At 38.3% G+C, this 24028-nt stretch overlaps 1 protein-coding gene across 1 annotated transcript in view; it reads right to left on the reverse strand.

Annotated features, from left to right (window-relative positions):
* The window catches only part of ft (cadherin-related tumor suppressor fat), an 86073-nt gene that overhangs the window by 22487 nt on the left and 39558 nt on the right, over positions 1–24028 (reverse strand). Inside the window, exons 2-3 of the mRNA XM_066729147.1 lie at positions 5650–5835; positions 5187–5336 (exon numbers count right to left, since the gene is read on the reverse strand). Coding sequence (XP_066585244.1) covers positions 5187–5336; positions 5650–5835 — 336 coding nt within the window. The remainder of the gene's footprint in view (positions 1–5186; positions 5337–5649; positions 5836–24028) is intronic.

A 24028-nucleotide genomic window follows, 5' to 3' on the forward strand; every position in this document is an offset into this window, starting at 1 on the left:
CAGCAAATTGTAATTATCCTTTAACTGAGTCACTCTCTCTCTCTTTCTCCCTTCCCCTCCTTTGTGTCTTTTGCCCCAATGATGTTTATATAAATCTATCGAATGTGAACAAATCTATTCAAACCCTTTGAACAAAGTGGCATCGAATTATCGTTATAGATTGAAGGTTATAACAATGTAAACAAAGAAAAGACTATACATATATATATATATATATATATATATATATATATATATATAGTATTCGTTGCTATTGTTGTATGTACAGTGAAAGAAGCGTGAGGAAATTTGGTGGGATCGAAATAAGGGAAGAGGGGAATGTGGTTTTGCAAAAAGCTGGCTGGATGGGATGGATACTGGATTGAAGGGATGGGGTAGATTCCGCGCGACCGACGGTCGACGGATCCCTCTTGAAAAAAGCAAGGTATGATCGGCTTTGACATTCCTCCAGGGCCAAATGACCCTGCTTGGAACAGAGGATACACGATGCACGTACTTCTGACAAAAGCTCTCGTGCTCTCTCCCTCTGGATCGCAGATCTCTCGAAAAACAATGACATTATCCACTTGCAGCGGCTCTTCTTTAATTTCCACCAACCTCCCTCCCCTCTCAGTCCCTGGACTTGTTAATTATGTTACTAAAGACGCGAGGGAAAAATTCCACCTATCCGTAAAGCGAGTCCTGCTCCAAAATGCCCATCCAACGTATTTCTCTTTTTCAGCAACCTCTTCGTAGCGTATATATATATATATATATATATATATACCGCGCGATAAAAGGAGCGATCAATTTTCGGAACAACTTAACTTCTTATGCCCCTCGTATTATACTCGACATTCCTATCGATCGATATATACTATATATATAATAATTGCCAACGAATGACAAATTTCTCAGATTCCTCCGGAATAGAATTATCGTTCGTTCGTGTTTTCCATTGAATTTTTCTAGCTGATTTATACGTGTATATATGTGTGCGTGTGTAGAGAAACAATTAAGGTAGCGATAAGCGTAGGCGATTCGACTCCGGTGGCTGTTGCCTGTGAGATACTAAACGGAGATACTAAGCGGAGGTGGGCACGGTTTGATTAAGGAGGTCCCGAAGACGTTTGCAAAAAGTGACGGCGGTGGGTTCCAGGTGAAAAGGGCCCCGCCCGTCGAGAGGATTCGTGGATGAAGCTCCTCCAAGGGGAGAAAAGGAGACGGGATTCTATAAGAATAAGAAGAAGAAGAGGAGCGAGAGATTCCGCGACTGTCGGCAGCGGGACTCTGTAGATTCTCTCATGGTACCCCGAACAGAAAACTATGATCGGTTCTGGCATTCCTTTCTACATATATGTATATACTTTTCGACAAATAGTAACAGTCGAATACGGATGTACGATCGCTTTATCGTAAGTATGAAAAATTGGAGCATGTGTGAAAGTAGATTTATTATAGGCTATCATGTTTTTTCTTATTAAAAGATTCATTTTTGCAATTGTTCAGCTCGAGGAAAGAGAGAACAGGTTAATCTAGGATTGAAATAGGAGCATGGGAGATTCGTGAATGATTGATGTGTTTCTAAGAATAAGAATAAAAAAAGGGAACGAGAAATACCGCGAATTTCGGAAGCAAGCTTCTGTAAATTCTTTCAAGATACTCTGGACAGAAAACTATGATAGGTTCTAGCATTCCTCTATTTTTCGACTAAAAAGAAGAGTATTATAGAGTAGAGTAATTTTATTGTACGTGGAAAAATAGAATGTGTGAAAGTATATAATGTGTGTGTCCTTGAACAATTAAGTTTTTTATTATTATAACATTAACACTTGTAGTGTTAAGAAAGGAGAGTGGAAGGAAGAAAAGAATCGAGGGTCGAGATAGGGAGCATTGAGGATTCGTGGACGAATGACGGGGAAGAAGAAGATGGGAGCAAAAGATTCCATGACTGGGGTCTCTCTCATGGTCCCCAAAGAGCAAACTATGATTGGTTTAGGCATTCCTCTACGTTTCGACAAACATACAAAGTAAAGAATGTACTGCACTCTTTTTATTGTACATGTATAGAAAAATAAAGCGTGTGAACGTAGAGTTGTTATATATGATTTGTTTTTTATAATTAAAAAATTAAAACTGGCAAGTTCGAGAAACGATAAAGAAAGGAAGGAATCGAGGGTCGAGGTGGGGGGTATGAAAGACTCGTGGACGAATGACAGTATTCTAAGAATAAGAAGGAGGAAAGAAGAGAAGCAAGAGATTCCACGACTGGACTCTCTCATGGTCCCCAAAGAGCCAACTATGATCGGTTCTGGCATTCCTCTTCTTTTCGTCAAACGGGCAGACTTAGAGTACAGTCTGTGTATTCTACGTGGGAAAATAAAGTGTGTGAAACTAGAGTCCTTAAAAGTTTCTTTTCTTATTATTAAAGGACGGAAGGAAAAAATCGAATGTTTGGGGGCGATTCGTGGACGAATGACGTGACTCTGAAACGAGGAAGAAGCAAGAAAAGGAGAATGAGATTCCGCGTCTGGACTCTTTCATGGTAGCCGGATAGCAAAATATAATCGGTTCTAGCATTCCTCTTCCTTTCGACAAATATACGAATACGCGATAAGTTTATTGTACACGGAGAGAAACCTGCGTCACGAAGATATATTTCTACGATTGTCCAGTTCGATAAATACTCGAAAAGTCTACGCGGTTGCTCTATCGAAGCGAAAAGCAAGAAATGAAAGAAGGAAGGAAGGAAGGAAGGAAGGAGCCAAGGATTAAGGTGGGGGGCGTAGAGGGCTCGTTAAACGTCGCGGCGGGTTCCACTTTTTTATCACCCAATCGTCTCGGTTGCCCCTAATGAATTATAAGCTTGGACAGGCCGCGACTCTACGGATATTATCTTTTCCGCGGTTTCTCACCGCACTTTAACTCGTCGAAAAAGCCTCGGTCAACCTTTCCTCGAGGACCAGCCTCTTTTTTCTCTCGTCACAATGATAGTTTTAACGTTACGTCACTCGAGGACGAAAAATGCACGGTTTTTTGCCATCAGAAATTAACATTAATTATAAATATCGTTTTTAACGAACTAAGATCTACTGCGATAGAAAATTGATTTTCTATCATTGATTTATCAAAATTCTTCCTATTATTGTGCAATTATTTATTGCTCGTTAAAAGTCCTTAGACCTCCCAGTCCTGTTATGTGTTCCAGGGATTTATTTTATACCCATTTCTCTCTCGACTTGGAAATATACTATATAGTATTGCCTGTGGTTATAGGCCAACCGTAACTCTACGAGGAGAGATCTAACGGTCTCAATTATAATTCCTTGACAGATGGTAAGAACGAATGATAAGAGCAAACAATGTTGGCGTTCGGCGTGGATCCGAGGGAAGATGATGATTGGTGTTGATGAGATTGACCGCGATTGCACGATTCAATTGGAATTTCACGTAGGGTCAGCTATACATATATACACGGTGTCTTACCAAGTATGGCTGTATAAAATATTTCTATTATTAATAATGACAGGAAAAAATGAAACAGAATAAATCTGAACAGTTTGTAAAGGCGCAAGGTCAACGTTACTTTTAAAATTACAAGATCAATGATGATTTTTAAACAGAACTTCCTATTTTTAAGATTATATTAATATAACTATTAATTCAAACGTTTACGATATATTTAGATTTGAAATTATATGTATTTATGTGATTGAACGTGTGTATAGCAGTTGCGATTATTGCTTCAATCAAACGCCCACACCTATGTACACTTTTAAATGTAAATATCTCTTAAATGTCTAAGTTAAATGGCAGATTTATGTAGTGTTTTGGAAAGCTCTTAAGATAAGCCTACGATAGGAAGCTCCATTTAAAAAAATTTTAATGACCTTGCAATCTAACAAACGAAAAATTTGAGCATATTTTTCTTTTAAGTTTAGTAAGTTTATCCTGTATTATTTTTCTATCGTTAAAAATAACAGAGATATTTTGAGTGATCATGTTTGGTTGGGACACCTTGTATATAATAATATTATAGAAGAGAAAAGACACGAAAGGGACACGTCCTGATTGCTGTATATATATAGTAATACAGGTACTGCATGAACGGTTAAATTCGTTTCCTGACTGTACAAAAATAACCTACTGCTCAATATCAAGAGGAGGAAATGGAGGGGGAAAGGATAATTACGTTAAGTATAATCATCCTTATCTGTCCCGTGGTTGCCATGGAATACGCACAAAGCCAGTCTCCTTCGATTATTTTCACCCATTGTTTTATCCAGAAGCGTGATTATGTAAGCTTCATTATGGCCACAATAATGTCCAGTCTCCATATGGTATGCAACGATAATTGTATAAAGTTACTGACACACGATACAAAACTACCCTAATTTATACTACGTACACCTAATACCCTCGAAGGTAAAATTACTAAATTAAAAAAAAATCCTTTATTACCAATTGAGAAATCACATTCTGTTCATTGTGCAAAAGGAACATGGCGGATATATAATACTATAAAGTTTAACTGTTTTTAAATTAACCAACGATCGATGCAGCTAAACGATAATATTTTTACCACACTGCAATGTTTATCGATCATCCTTTTAAATTAGGGAAAGCTGTATACTAACTAGAAATATTTTTTATTTCAAACACGCAATCAATTATTGCAAGCCATACACTTTTTCTATTTAATTTTTAGTTCACTGCGTTTAATTCCACTCTCTCGCCTATTAACATTTTATATCGGATTTGTTAATTCTCAAGTTACGTTCCAAGTGCAAATGGGATGTCTTAGCACGATGATATTTTGCAAGTGATTTTTGTCTCTATGAAAGAAAAAACTTTAATGATGCATTATATCAGTTTCATGAAATACAAATTTTACAGCATGCACACATTCCAGAGATTCCTGTGCGCTCAGGATTAACACTGTCCCGATTCTTTCGTATACATTATACATGATAGTGTCAAGCAGGTTTTTTCTTTCGTCTGTCTTCCGGTAAAAAGTTACAAAAAAGACCAACGCATTCCTGCATGTCAACGAACGCACGAAGGTGTTTCTGCAATAATTCTAAGGGCTTAGGTGTAATTTTGTAAAGTCGAGATAGTGAGAAAACTATCATAAGAAAAACTAACGGTTTTTCTGCTGCCAAAGAATTATATAGATATCTCAATTACTTTTATTTTTGAAGGCTTACCTGAATGGTCAACGTGACGTCAGTGTGCTGCAGTCCATCGTCAGCCCTAACCCTCAAAACGTATTTTTCTTTGATTTCCCTATCTAAAGCTTCAGCCAAACGAAGTTGCCCAGTAGTTGGATTGAGCTTGAATTGGCCTTCAATCTCGTTCTCGGATTCATCACCGATTCGTTTGTTCGGTACCAATGTGTATCTAAAAGCATATCGTAAAAAATTTTTCATTAAAAATCAAATTTAAAGAAATTAAAAAAAGTAATAATTATTTCTTATATTGAAGAAATTCTCTGCTAATTATCACAGCCTTCATTTTCCATTTTTTTGTACGGTGTTTTGTATTGGTGAAAGTGTCAAAAATTATTTGGAAATATTTAGCACTATATAAAAATAATACATGTAGTAAAATTTGTGCGTGTGCGCGCGTGCGTTGTGAAATTTTATTAAGAGCAATTTCGGACGATTACACCAAAATTAATAAGGCAATTGAGTAATGAGATAAACTATACCTCAACGTGCCGATGGTGTCCGGATCGTAGGCCTTCAGAACTGTAATTACGGTGTTTGGTGGTGCTTCCTCGGACACTTCGAATTTCCAGGTGCTCGGGCCCCATGCGGGTGCAACGTCGTTCTTGTCCAGGACAGTAACTCGCACCTATAATTAAAAAAACTGCTATTAATCACCGTCCCAAGTCCATACATATACTTGCACATAAGAAAATACGTGTAATATTAATAATACTCCATTTATTTCCTTATACTAATCGTTCTTTCTCTAATATATGTTAAAAACAACTACAAAAAAACATCCTTTAATTTTCCTCCCTAACGATCTTAATTAGGCATTACATAGAAAAATCATATTTAACATTGTACACTCTTTGTGAAAGAAATTTACTAAACTATAATGATTATATACAAAATTCAATTGAGGGAGTCGTTTCCTTCGAATGCTGTTCTTTTAAGGAATTTTTCTTATTGTTCTTATTAATATTTAAATGCAGTTTATAATATTTTTAACATATACTAAGGGAAAGAATCCATTGTAGAGCATTCTGATAACATCAATTTACAAAAGGACGGTACCTATTATATCCTAAAAAAAGTTTTAAACCAATTTCATTGTTATTTCCCACATATCATCTACAAAAGTTTAGCTTTAGCCTGAGCTAGAATAATAGAGATATCTTATAAATAAGTTTATTTTTCTCTTTAACTTAAAATGTCGAAAAAACAGGAAACATTTTTTTATTGAATTTTCAAAGTTTAAGAGAAAAAGAACTATATAAGATATTTTAATTATACTCTACTTAAGGTAAAATTAGACTTGCACAGAAGCTGTGTGCCAATTAAAATAACTGTGAAATTGATTGCCAGCTTTTTGAAATATCATGGGTACCGTCGTTTTTTAGGTGGATTATTATCAGAATGCTGTGCAGTAGATTTTTTTTTCTGTGTTTCACATTATAAAAAATTCTAACCAGCTTTTAAATATTAGTAAATATAATATAAAAGCTCCAACGTAGTATTTTCAGGGTCCTTCAACAAAATTCCCCTAAAAATGTAAAAAAAAAAAAAACATTCAAAGAAGACGACAGCCTAAAAATCTACTTTATATATTTCTTTCTGTAATTTATTCAGAGTCATAGGTTTACGTTGTATTTCAATTAAAAATATTGATGCCGGAGCGTTAAGATTGTAGATGGTTCTTGTTGGGCTGGAGGGAAACAATTACGAGGAAGCTTCGTTCGGTGCAATCTGGCGAGTATTATTGGTTGATTTAACACGGAAGACGATTGGATTTATCTTGGTGATCGGGCTAAGGGTGAGTCGAACGTTGAAACAGGGAGCGCTATTAACGACACTGTGGTTTCTTCCTATAATTACTAGCCGTGAACCTGCTCCAATGGAGTTTGCATAAATTTACCTTGGACATCTCTTCCACTGCCCCCCCAACCCCCTTCCTTCTTCAGATTCCCCTTACCGATTCGTATATCTATTCGTGTCTTTAACAACCGAGCCTTTTCTCTCTTTCTCTCTTACTTTTTCACAGAACATAATCCAACATATTTAAAGATATACTATTTCAAGAAAACTTGGAAACTCGAAAACTGAATTATTTAAATTTAATCGAGAATCCTGATCGGCCTACTACTTCTTTATCTCCGAGAACACGTTTGTATATGTTTCTATATAGCGGTACCGTTACTCTATTACGCATTCATTTCATAATATTACAATTATACCGAGCGATTAGAATAATTTATTCCGAGAAAAGTCCATTTCCGAAGAGTACATTTGTTTTCCTTGCCAGTTAAAGCTGTTATCTACCATGGCGTTTAATGATCTTGTAATTACTAATCAGAATTCTGTTATATATTATTTAAATTTTATGGCGTTGAAATAAAAATATACTTATGGATTTTATTGGTGCAGTAAATTTCTCAAAGCGATTCCAGCACAGACGAGGTCCTCCACACCACGCACATATATTATAGTTATTTACTCGCCTTCGTTACAAAGTTTTTTTTTTCTACAAGGTGTTTTTTTACTCGCTGTGAATAGAAACGGGACACGATAAAGAGGATGAAGGGGGGAGGGGGTAGCGAGGGAAGTAGATCGATCAAGGTGTCATGTTTTGGGCGGACAAATATTTGTTTGTTGTATAATTTGAGTGATTTTCCCGGAGGAGGATAGCGTAACGAGCTTCGCTGAGGTTAATCGAAAAGTGTTCCACTTTCCCGCCCGAAGGCCCATTCGGCTTTTATAATCGATGGCGAGTGCTTTGTCAGTGACAGGCAGAATCCGCCTAATTACCAACAAGACGAATGCCTCTCGTACGCCATTACAAGCTCGGCGCCACTTTTCCCCCAATTCAATTCTAGCCAATGCCACCACTCTCAGTTTCGTGCCAAGAAAAACATGAGTTTTTATAGAAATTCCAACGAGTCATTCATAAATTCATCGATACATAATTAATTAATCATTTTATGGAGAGAAATCGAAAAAAGCTTATTACGTGGTAATAGAGAGATTTTCATGATAAAATTATGATATCAATAAAATGGACTATGAATGCGTTGAGGAATAATCAGGATTAATTAACATTATACGAATAAGAGTTTTCTGAGACTGTTGACGAGAGAGAGAAAATAAGAAAATTTAGCAAGGTTTTTTTTAAAGGGTGATTTAATCGAGTGGTAATTCGCGTCGAATCTCTCGAATCGGCGCTCTCGCTGGCTTCTGGCTGTCTCATAAAGCACCGTCGCTGCTGATGCTGCTGCTGCCTCTGCTTTTACGTGACTGAGAACTTAATGAAAGGAGGCGCACGCGTATATAATTCCTATCGAAAAACAAGCTTTCTCACGAGCGAGGTTCTCTCGCATGCATACCGTGACTCTGCTGCATCTAGGGATATACCAAGGATATACTATACGTATATATAAACATCATGTCCGTTCCAGCCTTCATCCGCTCTTTCGCCATTGTATCTCGAGACTTTGATTTGCTTTTGCGCAGCGATCTCGATCAATTGAAATCTTTTATGGAATAAGAATTTGTGAATTTGCCACGTGACGTCAGGCGTCATCGTGTTTGTAGAGAGGGGGTAAGGGGGAACGCGAACAGAGCAACAATAAGCAGACAAATCAGTGCGGTCATACATATATATAGTATATGTGTATAGCTGTCCCGTGCGAAACTCTTCCTTTTATTTTACCCCCCTCCCGACTTGTCCCGATTCCCTTGTTCTTACGGAGCGAGAGAGAGAGAGAAGAGTGGGAAGAAAGACGAGAAGTCTGCAGGGGACCAATCGGCTTTTGCCTCTAGAGCAGAAGACAGGAAAAAGAAGTACGGCGAGCAAAATGGCAAGAGTAGTGGATGGGAGGAGGATATTAGAGTGAAGCACTAGCTCGAGGTTCGATGAAGGGAAAAAGAACGAAGGAGAGAGGTGGAAAGTGAGAAAGATGTCAAGAAGAGTGAATAGGAAGAGGATAGCAAAGTGGAGAACCATTATAGCTTGAGAAGGAGGTAGCGAAAAGTAGAGAGTGAGAGGAGAGATGGCAAGAGGAGAGAAAATTGGAGGAAAATGATAAACTGGTAGCATATAGTTTGGGACTAGTAGGTAAGGTAGGAGAAATGCGAAGGACTGACGTGACGTAGGAAAGTCGAAGAACGAAAGGAAAGATGACAAAAGACGTAAATTGGAGGAGGACGGGATAGAGAGGAGAACTAGTTCGAGAAGGGGGAGGGAAAAAGTGTGGACTGTGGAAGGAAATATGGCGAGAGGAATAAATTGGAGGAGAATGGAGTAGAGTATATAGTGAACTAGCTTGACGCAAGAAAGCTGAGGAAGGGACAAAGAAGGAGAAAAGTGGAGACTGGAAGAAAAGATTGCAAGAGAAGTAAATTGGAGGAGGAGGATGGTGAAGTGGAGAACTAGCTTGAGATGGAGGAAGGAAAAAGTGTATAGACTGTGGAAGATGGGAAGAGGAGTAAATTGGAGGAGGATAGTAGAGTGGAGCACTAGCTTGGAAGGAGGAGGAGGAGGAGACGAAGAGAAGGAGGAAGGAGGAGAAAAGTGGAGAGTGCAAGGAAAGATGGTATCTGCGTGAGCGCGGTCGGGGATCAGCGGATCGGATCGAGTCGCCCAGCGGGGGTTTCTTTGGGTCATGCACGAAGTGAGTCCCATTCTTCTACTCCCCTCGAATCCCCCCTCGTCCACCTTCAACCTCGCTCCATCCAATACCGATCCCTCCCCCTCCTCATCCACTCTAGCCTATGACCACTCGCATATCATCCGATTAATAAGATTCTTCGTCGCTGAAATTCTGCCTGGCAGCCTCGAAACTTTCTCACGCGACGCTGTGATTGATCGGGAGGAAGAAACGATAATAAATATGAATCGCTCTTTGCACAACGGTTATTATATAGCTTCGAATTTATGCTAAAAGCAATCGCTGAGGGAAACAGTCGATTCTCTCGATTCCACTGTGAATTGATAATACGCGATTGGAGGAAACACTCTAAGCAGATATACCATGAGAGATTCTCCCTTTAGCTTTTATATGGAAGTTTTCAAGCGAGAAATTCCACCGGAGTTGCGCGTGGATTCCGGATAGAGAGTGTATTGATAAAAGCAGGCGTTTTTCTTCACGGCTCTTCACGGCTCTTCACGGATACCAATATAAGATAAACGAAGTATGTATAGATGTAAGCGAGAGTTAGGTAGGGACTAATAGGTCCGTTTCTCTCGCGACTATCAGTCCGCTGGACGATTTCACTCCAAGATAAACACGTTCTTCAAGTTGTATCCAAACTCAGTCCGGGGAGCACAGCTCCAGTTCCGACTGCACGCCTTATTCCCCTTCTTCGATCATTTACGGTCGGTCCTCGTAAAACCATTCAATTTCCGTCTTGAAAGATTTGTGCGTGGGAATTCAGGGCTAAATAAGACTTCAAAGGGATCACCTATCCCCCCTCCTCCTATTACCACCTTTATTGTCATCTTCAAACTCTTTCCCTAATACCTCATCCATAGCGAATTTGTATCCACACCAATAAAATGTACATCAAAATGAACAATTTTCATTATATTTTATTTATTTGTGTCATTATTTATATCAAAATTTATTCTCGTGAGTACCACGGATAGCCAAGCAATATTCAGTATTGTTCGCTTCTCCTTTGACGCTTTTCTCGTTTGCAAGAAAGCGGTAAAGCGATTTTTCCAGCATTGGCATTTCGGTATTTAAGAAAAGGCGCGTTCGGCAAAGTGACTATTGCCATTTCGTTCCGTTCCGGACACGCATCTTGCGTATGGGCATAAATAGATGTATGGAAATCGACGTGGACCCGTGTTTTACGACTCGAAGTCATAAACGATCGGAAATCTCCGAATGCGTGACGAGCGTCTGCACATGTGTATATATACTATATTACAGTCGCAGACCTATTATCGGACAAAAGTCGCGCCATTGTAGAATGAAATCGGCTTCAAAATTATTTTCTCTTCGAGTCAGAGCCGCCTGGCCGTTTCCCTATTCGTAAAGACAGCAGCGTGTGCAAAAGAAACTAAAGTCTCATAAATATATAGAAAAAAGGAAAACGTATAGAAAAACAAAAATACTCCTTCATTTGAATTTTAACGGATGTCTTCATAAATCCATGAAGCTATGGAACAGCTGTTACGTTATAAAATTAAATGAACTTGAAAATTATTTTCCCTTCGATAAGCCAGATATCTGCCTGGTTGATTCCCTACTCGTATACAAACTGCAGCAGCGTATGCAAAAGAAATTAATAACTTGTAAAATAGAAAAAAATGAATGTTGAAATAAAAAACGGTATACTCTTTCATTCTGATCGTAAAGGGAGTGTTCGCACATCCATGAAGTCATAGAACAGTCGAGTAATTGGAAAATATGGTACGCGGGAGTGGATGGAAAAAAATTGTCGAAGGACAGGAACATCGGAGGATGCTTGTTTATATGGATAAGTAATATTAGCTGCACGAACAAATGATCGAGAGTGAATTTCAATAAGTTGGAATAGTGGAAGATCGGCTTGCGCTGTCTAGGACGGTGGATTTAACGAATTTCCACTAATAGCTATCGCTTGTACATGAAACTGTCCGAGCAGCGATTTTACACAGCGATAGCTGCGCCTACTTCGTTTCCAGCGTGTCCAGTGCTGTTCTCGTATTATGTGGCCACCACACACCAATACACTTATAACATAGGTGAAACGACGCGTATATGTGCAGTTACGTATATAATGCAGAGAGGTCGGTTAAATGTGTATAGTATACTCTATATAGTATAGAATATATATGTGTATATATATATATATATATATATATATATATATATATATGTATAGGAGAGCTACGATGATGCCTGCTCGTTCAGTCTCTCGATCATTTACGACTCCCTGTCATAAAACACCCGAGCCATGGTGATTTTTGTCTTTTTAAGGCCCGTGTCGTCGGGGCAAAAGGACCGAAGGGCAAAGGGGAGGGAAGCTCTTGCCTCTCTTGGACTCCGTGCCGCCAGAGACGCTGGGAATGAAAGGATATAGCTGAGCACACCGGGTAGTAGATGAACCATCGGATAAGACCTCGGACAGCTAAGAACCAATACGGAAACAATCTATGGAATTCTGTCACATTGTGATCGAGGAACCATTTCAAAACATTTCCTTTTCTTATGATGAATGCAATGCTATTAAACAAGCGCACTATATGTATACCCAACACAAAGCCACTTGTCCCATTTGTCTCATTTTTCACTTTCCTACAATATCGATAATATTCTATCGAATTAAACAAACATTCCTCTTCTTGCAGCAGAGAAAAATCGAGAGAACATGCACAGTATGTGTACTACGGAATTATATGTATTGTATACAGATGTATGTGTGCGGTATAGAGTAATGGTACCTCGTTATTCATATAGAGCGTAATATTTTGATGTTGGCCTTCACATTAAGAGACACGAAAAGTCATAAGGCAACCCAGCTATCCAAATATCATTCGATCAGTCAAACTGTGTATTTGAATAGTGACACTGGGAAATATTGACGAGTCAAAAGTTCAGCTCATAGCAACCAGCGAGTGGAACTATGAAGCTATATGGGATTCTCCGGCTGATATCCGGCTGATCAATCACGGTGGCAATGCTCATTAGTCGTCGTAATTAATATACTTGAACTATGATTAATGGAAAAAATCGTTAGGTGTAATGAATCCGATGCTCTATTTTTGATTATTCAAACTCGTGGAAGTGAATTGATCAATTAATTAGTTAGGTATTTTGGAAAGAAGGTAAAAATGTGAAAGGCAATTTAAAAGCGGAAGAACGTTTGTATATTACTTGACAAAAAACATAGACGGAACTTTTGGTCGTATATGTTCTTATGGTTTTGGAGTGAGCTCTTTCAGAATCTGTCGTTATTATTGATCCATCTTAAAGTATACTTTTTCAATATTACAGTTTAAAAACTTTAAAAACGTGAAAATTATCAGATTGTTTTTCAATCATTCAAAAAGAAATTAAAATTCATGACGTTTAGTGACGACACAGGTTAATTTGATACTTTATTAAGCTTTTAAATAAAATCAATGGAACGTATAGAATATAAGAGTTCTTGAGGCTTTTGCCTTTGACCGCGTTGCAAACACAGGGGACACACAACAAACGCGTTTTAAACTGATAACGTTCACTACTATTTTACTTATTGCACTGATTTCTAGGAATATATCAAGTTTTTACTTTTAGCACATAATGCACTTCAATATTCTATTAATTTGTAAAAGATTGTTTAATTATTAATTAAGAAAAGTATTAGGAATCCACAAGGGAAACAGACCACAGGCACTAAGCACTGACGTAAATCACGATTTTTCAACTTATCACACTGTATTTCTAAAGATTCTTTAATTGTAAATTAAGAAAAGTACAAATACACATCACAAACACTGCACACGGCCTAGGCACTGACATTTTTCACGAATTGTGCACTTATTACGCTGTATTTTGAATTCTGAATGGAGAGACGCACGAGTTTCGGCGAAATAATAGCAGAGAAGCGTGGAAAGTGCAGCGGGGCGCGCGAAAAGTGTGAAAGAGCGAAAACGGGCCCGGTCGCCGTTGGAAAATTTCGAAAGGCCGCGGTCGCGGCGCGGCCGATTCGGCAAACCAAAAGAAACATGGCGGAAAGCGGAAAGGCGGTGGCGGGGAGAGGGTAAAACCTGCTCGCTCAAATCCGAAAACTGGTATCGGTTCACTTTTCGGATTTGAGCGAGCAGGTTTTACCCTCTCCCCGCCACCGCCTTTCCGCTTTCCGCCATGTTTCTTTTGGTTTGCCGAATCGGCCGCGCCGCGACCGCGGCCTTTCGAAATTTTCCAACGGCGACCGGGCCCGTTTTCGCTCTTTCACACTTTTCGCGCGCCCCGCTGCACTTTCCACGCTTCTCTGCTATTATTTCGCCGAAACTCGTGCGTCTCTCCATTCAGAATTCAAAATACAGCGTAATAAGTGCACAATTCGTGAAAAATGTCAGTGCCTAGGCCGTGTGCAGTGTTTGTGATGTGTATTTGTACTTTTCTTAATTTACAATTAAAGAATCTTTAGAAATACAGTGTGATAAGTTGAAAAATCGTGATTTATGTCAGTGCTTAGTGCCTGTGGTCTGTTTCCCTTGTGGATTCCTAATACTTTTCTTAATTAATAATTAAACAATCTTTTACAAATTAATAGAATATTGAAGTGCATTATGTGCTAAAAGTAAAAACTTGATATATTCCTAGAAATCAGTGTAATAAGTAAAATAGTAGTGAACGTTATCAGTTTAAAACGCGTTTGTTGTGTGTCCCCTGTGTTTGCAACGCGGTCAAAGGCAAAAGCCTCAAGAACTCTTATATTCTATACGTTCCTTTGATTTAATTTATTTTAAAACTACAATGAGAAAAATGATTCATTGGATTTATAAATTGTCCATGGATTTTGACCCGATTAACAGTTTTCGTGATATATCAATAAACTAAATTTATGTATAGAATGAATAATTCGAAATTATTCGTACTATACATAAATTTAGTTCATTGATATCACGAAAACTGTTAATCGGGTTAAAATCCATGAACAATTTATAAATCCCATGAACAATGTTTCTGAGTATAAATGAACTAACAGATTAAATTTCAGTCGAATGATTCGATAAAGCCATATAATAAAAGTGTATAGTAGTGTTGAATCGATAGATTGTAAATTTTAACCATGAAGAAAGTAATTAATAGAAACACTATATACGTAGTATGGAATACAATATTCCGTTATTCTGTCTATTGAAAAAGTAATTATGATTAATATGAAATATTCTCTTTGATATTTTTAAAAAAGTGGTGAAAGGGTGGAATCTTAATTGAATGGATTCTTAATAGGGTGGAGAACACGTGCTTTATTCGAATAACTCGGGGGCGAAGTGAGAGGTGGGTTTGCGCTGCTCAATGGGCGTATAAGTATAAGTAAAGTAATTGCGTAGCTTCCCCGGTTATGAGTAAACCGTGTAAGAGCTAGAAGTTCCGGACAGCTTGGGCAATAGACATTGGCAGCTGGTGAGTGGGGAATTTACAAAAAGAGCTAACTCATCGATCCTTGGGGCTTCCTTAGAAGAGTCAGAGTCGACTCCAGACTGCATTATCGATCGAAAAATGTATCGACCTTTACCCGATGACCTTGAACCTTGGCCCGTTAAAGCGGGACCAGCTGGAGAACACTCGGGCGGTCGGAACTGCCCACTTTCTGGTATTTTAACGAGTTCGACCGAGACGGACAGAAATTCGGGCTAACCAGAAACAAGTAGTTCAGAGATTTATGAAAACGAATCCCTCGCTTCATTCTGTACGAATGCCCATAACTCGTAAATTGGAATATTTCTTTTCACTAATTCCTCCTCGTTTAAAAACTTTTCTATTATCATATAAGTAATATATTAGATACAAATAACTCTCTGGATCGTCAATAGTTTTCTTTCGCTTGATTTCTTCATCGAGTCTCGTTAAATCCCTTCCACGTTTAATAGTTCGAATCTGATCGAGATTTGATGTTTTCCAGTCAATATGGTGGATGTAATAAAGTCGTGAAGGGGAGGGGGGAGGGAGCGTGCAAAAGCATTGGAAGAAAAATGTTTATGAAAAGAAATTCTGAAACGGGATAGAGAAATATGAATGGGGAGCTTGTGGAGGGATCGTTGGAGGCAATTTTTCCAGTATTAAACCAGTTGCCAGTGGTTGGATGATGAAAGGAATAGGGAGGGGAGGTAGGGGAAGCGAGTTCGCAGAGAGGGAGTGAATTTTAGCCGGGCAATTATCGTGGAACGCAACTGGCAGGAAACTGATGACCTTGAACTTGGGATCGTAGGATTTGGGTTCGAAAGTTGGTCGATTACCGGTTCGTAAGAGTCCGGAACATATCGTATCCGCGGTGAAACACGTATTAACGAGGTTTATGCGTCGATGGTCCCTGGATCGCAGGTTCCTTACGTAATCGCGCTCGTAACCAGTTGCTCCCCTGACTCCTTCGCAATTCTCCGCGTATCTTTATTACGAGTGATACGTTAGTTAACGCGTGTGTGCTGGTTTCGCATGCCCCGTGGTTTCTTCGTAACCACCACTACCATCACCAGCATCATAGTCATCATCATCTTCAGCATCTTTACCGTCATCACTACTACTACGCGCAGCCTCTGCAGCCACCACCGCCATAATCGCCCTGAGCATCAGCGCCGGGTGCATTCCAGGCGCGTGCATTCTCCTCTCGGACACGATACCTATAGTATACGTATGCGTGAATCACTCTCACACGAAATATCCGCACTTGGAAACCTCGCAGAGCATAAAATACCTTAATAAGTTATTCCAAAATATTCCATCCTTCGAACGGACCATATATCTCTCCTTCTCTCTCAATTTTCTCCTTACGCAATAATTAGCGAGCCTCACGGATCTGGCTCCTGCCTTATATATTACACGTATCGTCCATTGCTTTCTTAGAAGATATCTTTTTTTAAATTAAATTTGTCTTACGTTGTATATGATTAAAAGCGTTGTTTAATTTCTATAATTTAAAGAATTCAAGTGTTGGAGCATCCAATTGGCAAACGTTAATTTCGCAAATTAGTAAATGTTCAACTCTAACACAAGTCACGTGTAAAAGTGAAACTATGACTAATTTAGACATTCGAGGTTCATGTAACTAATTGTTCACGGCAAATGAATAGAATTGTGGATGGTAAGGAATATTCACATAAGCTGAGCTTAAAGAGCAATGAATAAAACATGCAGCGATTGATAAAAGTCGTGGGTTTTTTTCTGATACATTTTAGTTTAGATTCAATTATAGCGAAGTAATTAAGTGAATCCGGTTCTCTCGGGTTAATGGAAATCTGAGACGACGAGAGAAGAAAATATATACCATAGCCTATATACACAAGTGAGCTTGCAAAATAATTTCTATGTTCTGTAAAGAATATCTGAATACAGTTAGATAATTAGAAAAGCTGGAAAGATTGGAGCGTGAACTAATTGTTCTTCGTACGTTATTAGGATAATGTAGAAGTGTAATCCTATTAAGGAGAAATCAATTTTCAATATTCTACTTCGAAGGAACTGGCTACTTTACAATTCCATTTTTGCTATTATAGTTATTCTATATTTATAAGATTTCTTGTATAGTAATCTCGAAGCCTGGGATAAATTGAAATTAATAGAAATTTAAAAGACAAAAAAGTGACTGTGACTGTAAGAAGAAACTTTAATAATGAGGAAGAAAAAAAATTTGCGGAGAAAGAAACTCTATTAATAACACCTCACGCGAGTTTCTTATTGCTTGTCACAGGACGGATAACTTTCTGAACGATGAACCTTATGCAAAAGCGATATCGGTTGTTACTTTCTCCTGTATTTGTGTGTGTTGGGGGAACAGAGGATCGGTGGCCTCTTTCCTCTGCACTCTGCAGGACTCGATGAAAAAAGAAAGAAATGTTGAGGAAGCCCTCGAAGTTTCCGCTGCGGTTGCGTCCGACGTTGCACATGCTTTGTTTTTCATTCTAGTTTTCGCTCGCGGGATATTAAATTTATAGGGGCTGGAGGCCTTGCCCCCGCCCCTCCCCCCTGCCTTAAAGACCACAACGCGTCTAGTGTGTTTAAGCTGCCGTTGTAAAAAAAATATGTCATGGAAAACAAGCCTCTCATTATTTTTCTCAATTTTTTAAGAGTCTTCCACTAAATTCCAACGTTAAAATTAAAAAACTTTCCCACATTCTCTTGTCTCGATTCGTTATTATGCGAACTTTTTAGTAAATATGGAAAATGGCATGAAAGTAAACGATGGTCACGCATACAATATATTTTTTTTCATATTATAATCTATACTTTAATTTCAACAAAAAAATGAATCATTGTAATTTATATGCTTAATTAGCGCATAGTTAAACATTGCTATAGAAAACGTATAAAACAATAGTTTTTATACTAACAAAATTTAACTAAATTAAAAGTTACACACAAATATGCAAGTCGCAATGAAAAATTTAGTCATGAGAGAAGAAATGCAGTGTTCCGCGATAACAGTAGAAAAGTACTTTGTCAGAAGAGACTATAATGGATTAGTAGGATTGCAAGATGAATTACCGGAATTAATTTGAGGATAAGAGTGGGAAAGTAGGTAAATTGAAATTGAAATAAAGATAATATAGGTGTGTAGATATAAGAAAAAAAAACTTGGTCGGAGAATCATAATGAATGGGTGTGATTAAAGGGTGAGCAATATAAATTGGTTTGGGGGAAAAATTAGGAAAGCGTGATTGTACGATCAGATGTCGGTAGGATTTTCAATGTTGCGCGTTGAGAATTGTTTATTAGCATGGTAAGTAGCAATATCGATCAGCGAATGGTCATTAATCGGCTTGATTGCTATTTGATGTGTACGGGAAATAAGAGTGTATTTGTTGCACGGTCATTACTATCGATCATTTATCGCGTTCAAAACTCTTCATGGATCTGTTGGACGATCGTTCATAGCGGAAAAGCGAAAGCCACAAACGTAATAGAAATAATTGCGCGTGCGGCTCGTTTTTCCGCGTGATCCATTAACACCATGGTCCACCGTACATACGATATATATCTCCCAGCGTAATTACGTCATATAAACCTTCCCACCCCTCGTGTCCTTCCACTCTTGGTCCAACGAAGACGCCTCCGGATGAGTTGGCTCGAAAAAGAGTTCGTATAATAATTAATTCGCGCCAATTGCGGTCGTCGTCGTTATTAATATTACGTCGGTTATGGCTATTAATTATTGCCACTCCTTCGAATGTTACCGGGAACAGACTGGAACTCATCGTCGATTGGCTATTTAACGTATCAATTATTTGCGATATGCTTTTGAACACCGCGCGGTGCTTTTTGCAACTGGTTGCTGCCATTGTTGACGATTCGTGTTAAATTGCAATTCTCGATGGACAAGGAAGGAGGGAGAGGTAGATTCTCGTGGATGGAAAAAGAGGCCAGACGAGCAAATCATCGTTTCATTCTGCCTTTCAAGGTTGATTTTTATTTTCGGATTTCGCGCCAATTGCGTGCATCGTTCGCCGGTCAACGTCTTATTCTTTCGACTGTATAGTTGTATATCTGTATTTTAACAAATAAACTCGCCTGCGAATGTTTTATTTTATCCGTAGTAAAATTAGTATATATCTATTTGAGATAAGGAATTATAAATTATATTGCGAGAAATATAACTTGATAATAAATTTTAGAGTGTTAATTGGTGCCACGCGATTGCTCATTTAACGTGTATAAATTATTATTGAATAGCTTGAAAGAGAGAGCGCGGTGCTTTTTAGAAGTGGTGGCTGATCTTGTTGGCGATTCGCGCTAAATTGCAATTCTCGATGAAGAGAGAGAGAGAGAGAGTGTGAGGGGTATATTCTGCAGGAAGAATGCAAAGGATAGGGAGAGAGAAAGAGAGAGAGAGAGAGAGACGTCCGAGGCAGGCAAGGAAGCCACCGTTGCATTGTGTAGGGGCTATCCGTGATAGATCGTCCTTTCAGGACGAGGCTGATTGTTATTTTCGGATTTCGCGCCTTCCCGAGATTCGTTAACACCGCAAGACTACAATGGACCCAAACAAACGCAGACGAAGGTTCGTCCATTGACTTCTCCCCCCTTTCCATCTCTTTCTCTCTTTCTTATCACACTACCCCTACCTCTCTTACTCCCACGTATACCGACAACAATAAGAAGCCGCGAAACAAAATATTCTCATCACATTAATAGGAAACACTCTTTTCTTCGCTTTTTCCCCTCGACTCTGATCATTTAATTCTCTGAGATCATTTATACTTCTGCAAAGTATTCGAACAACAGAAAATCTATTTATGAGGAAAACTGCTTCGCCTTTTTTTCGGCCACGGAGATCCTTGCTCGTGCAGTTTTTTCCTTCCTTCAGCAGTTCCACTCGATTTGGTTTTAAAAGAGGAACCAGAAAAAGGGAGGGGGTGTCGAAAATAAAAGGAAGGAAATAAGCGAGGGTCTATATAACGTGTATGGGTATTTTGTATAGGTGTGCAAAAGATGGGACGGGATGAAAAGGTGAAGGAGAAAGTGCAGTTAAGGAATTGGCTCATTTCTCTCATATATTTATATATATATATATATATATATGCTCCATCTGACTTTTGTCCTTAGCAAAAGCTACCTTAAAGCTGTTTACGATCGCCTTATAAATTTATGTAAGATTTTTTCGTATACTAATAACCACGACAAGTCGACAGTAAGAAACAATTGGCCAAGCAATATGGGACACGCGTGAGAAACGTCGAAGATCGATAAGCAAATAGAAAGCACGCGTAATAAGGACGAGTTTGGGTAATTCGATCGGGCAAATCTTCAGATAACAAACGTAAACGAGCAGACCACTTCTTTCGCGGAATCACTCTTTTTTTTCTCTCTCTTTTTTCTCCCTTCCTTCCCTTATCCTTTTAGCTGTGACACGATCAGATTCCACGTTTTCTGTGTTTACAGCGACAGACAGCACGGATTTCTTAGCTTAAGGATCTTAACCGTAATTACCGAGCGAGTTTTGGCACTCGGCCCTCCTTAAACACAAACGGGATTGTCGCGGATGGACCTGGCTCCGGACTTGCAACATTCTTACGAACAATTTATGCGAGAGGTTTATACCTTACTAAACTTTTATTAAACATGTTATTCGAGAACAGAAGTTGATTCCACTTTTCCCTTTTGCCGAAAACACCCGAGAGAGCCGCGAATACGGCTGTACCGCCGTTGGGTAGAAAAAGGACAAATACACGAATATTTATCGCTGGCACAACTTGACGGCTTCGTTAATCATACAAGCTTATCGAACACTTGTGTGAGAATAATTAATAATAAACGAGATGGGAAAGTAAGAATTAAATTCATTAACGAAGGCTATTAAGAACATTTTATTGTAACCATAAACTTTTTGTGAATATCACGAATGATTTGTTGTTTTATCAACAAATGGTATGCATTAAATCATTTTGGAGAATTTATAGAGAGAATATTCATTATTTTGTATTGAATTTATGTTGAGGTTTTTGTTAAAAAGTTTTATGAAAGAAATCTATAAATGTATGTGGTAATGATTGCAATTCTTTTAATAAAATAAATGCATTAATCAGTTAATACCAATATATACCTCGTATCGAAATTATGAAGAATTTATTGATAAACGCGTTTGTTCGTTGGTTCCACAGTAAAAAATGATTTTTAATATCGTTTTAATTAATAGTCTTATAAAGATATTATGTATTTATTTATTAATGAGTACAAATTTCACAACTTGCAATAAATATTACTGCAATTAAGAATGGTTATATTTCTTGCGTTACAGGTACCTACACTTAAAAGCACATTAGTCAAGTGCAAGCTATAGTCCTGCCAATTAATGAAACGAAATAATATCACGACTAATGAGTCATCGGTCCAAATTGCTGAACAATCATATAATGATAAAAAATGTCTAGTAAATGAATAAATTTCTTTAAAAAAATAATCTAAATATTTAAATAAAAGAATCTTGAGATGAATTTACCAATTAACACTGATAAATTAATAATGGATAATAAGGAATCAGAAATAAGGAATATTAAATGAGAGGTAATGATGAGTGGGGAAATCTCTAGCAGAGATTTCTCAATGCCTGCAGACGTCCTCGCGCATAAAAGGAGGGAGCCTCTGAGGCGCATTGTTTTCGCACGGTACGCGGCAGGATGGTGAAGCTCGGCGATAAATTACAAAAAGATCGATCTCTCCTAGAGGTGAAAGTCTCTCAGAGTTCAATCGAAAATTAATTTCTCTTATCACAGCTCGATACGAAGTATACTCAACAATAATAGAAAAATCCAATTGAACAAAGTCGATTGAAATTAAATCGATTATTATATCCGATAAAGTTTCGACGTTCCAAGCACGATATTATAATTCTTGAAATCCATATTGTGGAAAAAGAAATACAAAAAAATATATATAATACCACGGTACAGAATCATGCTGTACATATTGAATGCAGAGGGTGTGTTGAGAAAGAGGATAATTGCTGAAGAGTGGGAGAGGTTGGTGGGGGATATTGTTAGCGAAGGTAGTCGATAAATCTCGAGTAGATCGATCTGTTCTATCGCACTGTGATGGAGAAAGTCGCGCCAATTAAGTGTACGTGGCTTATGGGTGTCTACGGGTTTCTGCGGCGTCGTTTGTGTTTCACTTACGTGGGATATGACACGCGCTTCTTGCACCATTCACGGGAAAGTGAGGGACTGAAGCGCAGAAGGAGAGAAAATAAAAAGGAACGCGCGCCGGTCGAGCAACTCTCGCGCGACAGAACCGCAGAACTCACTGAGAGACTGAGAACTCGCAGTCCTCGCAGTCGAGAGAGTTAACGTGGCTTCAAACGTGTACATGCATGAATCCATCCGCGTAGAAACGTTTCTTTGCCACCTTTCCACCCCCCCCCCCCTCCACCTCTCCCTCTTCCTCTCCTCCTCTATCTACATCTTCCTCCCTTCCTTCACTCGTCTCATACTTCCCTAACAAATCTTTCCATCACAGGTAAAAGTCCTCTTCATTCTCTCCTTCGCCAACTTCCTTGCTGCCATAACACGTTCCATTCCGACAAAAATTACACCCTCCAATTGAAGTACTTGAAAGAAAATACAGTCGGTGTCACTAATTCGCAAGTTTCGTGCCGATTCATTAAAAATTTATTCACACTTTTTTATAAATTATATTAAAAATTTTGTTATTTTAATTATAAATATTTCAATTCTGGAATAGAGATTTGTACTCGGTTCATCATTACGATTTTGCATTAAGTTATAGGGGGAATATTTTTCAGATGCTTCTGGTTGCTACACTATTGAATTTTCTGTTTGGTTCATTAATTATTAGGTGGATCTCAGTGTGTCTGTACAAATGGCATTCACGATTTCATGCATTCCTGAAAATTGTGACACCCACCTCCCTTCTCTAACTATTGGAATTCGAATTAGAATTGGCAATCGAATAGAATTAGAAGGTTATTTAACTGGGAACACTGCTTTAAAAAAAAATAAAAAATAAAAGAAAGATATTGACAAGAAGAATTAGCAGAGTAGATTGGAGGAAACTCGACCGATTCATCGCGATACAGGGGCGTCGCTTGTGTGGGAAAATTTTGTGCGTGCGTATAATAGTAATAGTTGATGTTAGCTAATGGCCTCGCCATACGTAATGCGGTGGAAATTACTTAAATGAGGATAATTATTTTGTGTTTGTGAGAATACGTGCGATCGACGAGTAAAACGATGCGCGCCGCGCTCTTGGGACAAAGCGATTCTATAGCTCGTACATAAATCATGACGAATTTCATTCTTACCGTATTTAATAGATTTTAGAGTAAACTTTAACGTCCGCTATTTACATTGGTATAAAAATCAGTATTTCTGTAAGAAAAACTACTAAAGCAAAATTGTGAAATAACTTGATTGACCCGATGAGTTTCGACGCATCGAAAAAATTCTAACGGAAATTCTAAATAACACTAATTATTTAAATTAGTAAAAGGATTGGTATTTCTGCAAGTTAAGCTATTAATAAATAAAGATTATGCAATAATTCGATTACCTCGATGAGAGCTAGTTGAGTCTAGCTGATCAGGACAGGTTAGAATTAGCAGTTGGACGTGTTTGCTCGCGATAAGAAGGAACGCGTCGATAATTAATGAATTTTCTTACACGTGGAATAACGCTTACAACCAGTTTCGTA

The sequence above is a fragment of the Prorops nasuta genome, unplaced genomic scaffold (assembly GCF_024137725.1).
Source record: "Prorops nasuta isolate Cenicafe-Biocafe unplaced genomic scaffold, Cenicafe_Pnas_1.2 PNAS00006, whole genome shotgun sequence".
In the NCBI taxonomy this organism is placed as follows: Eukaryota; Metazoa; Arthropoda; class Insecta; order Hymenoptera; family Bethylidae; genus Prorops; species Prorops nasuta.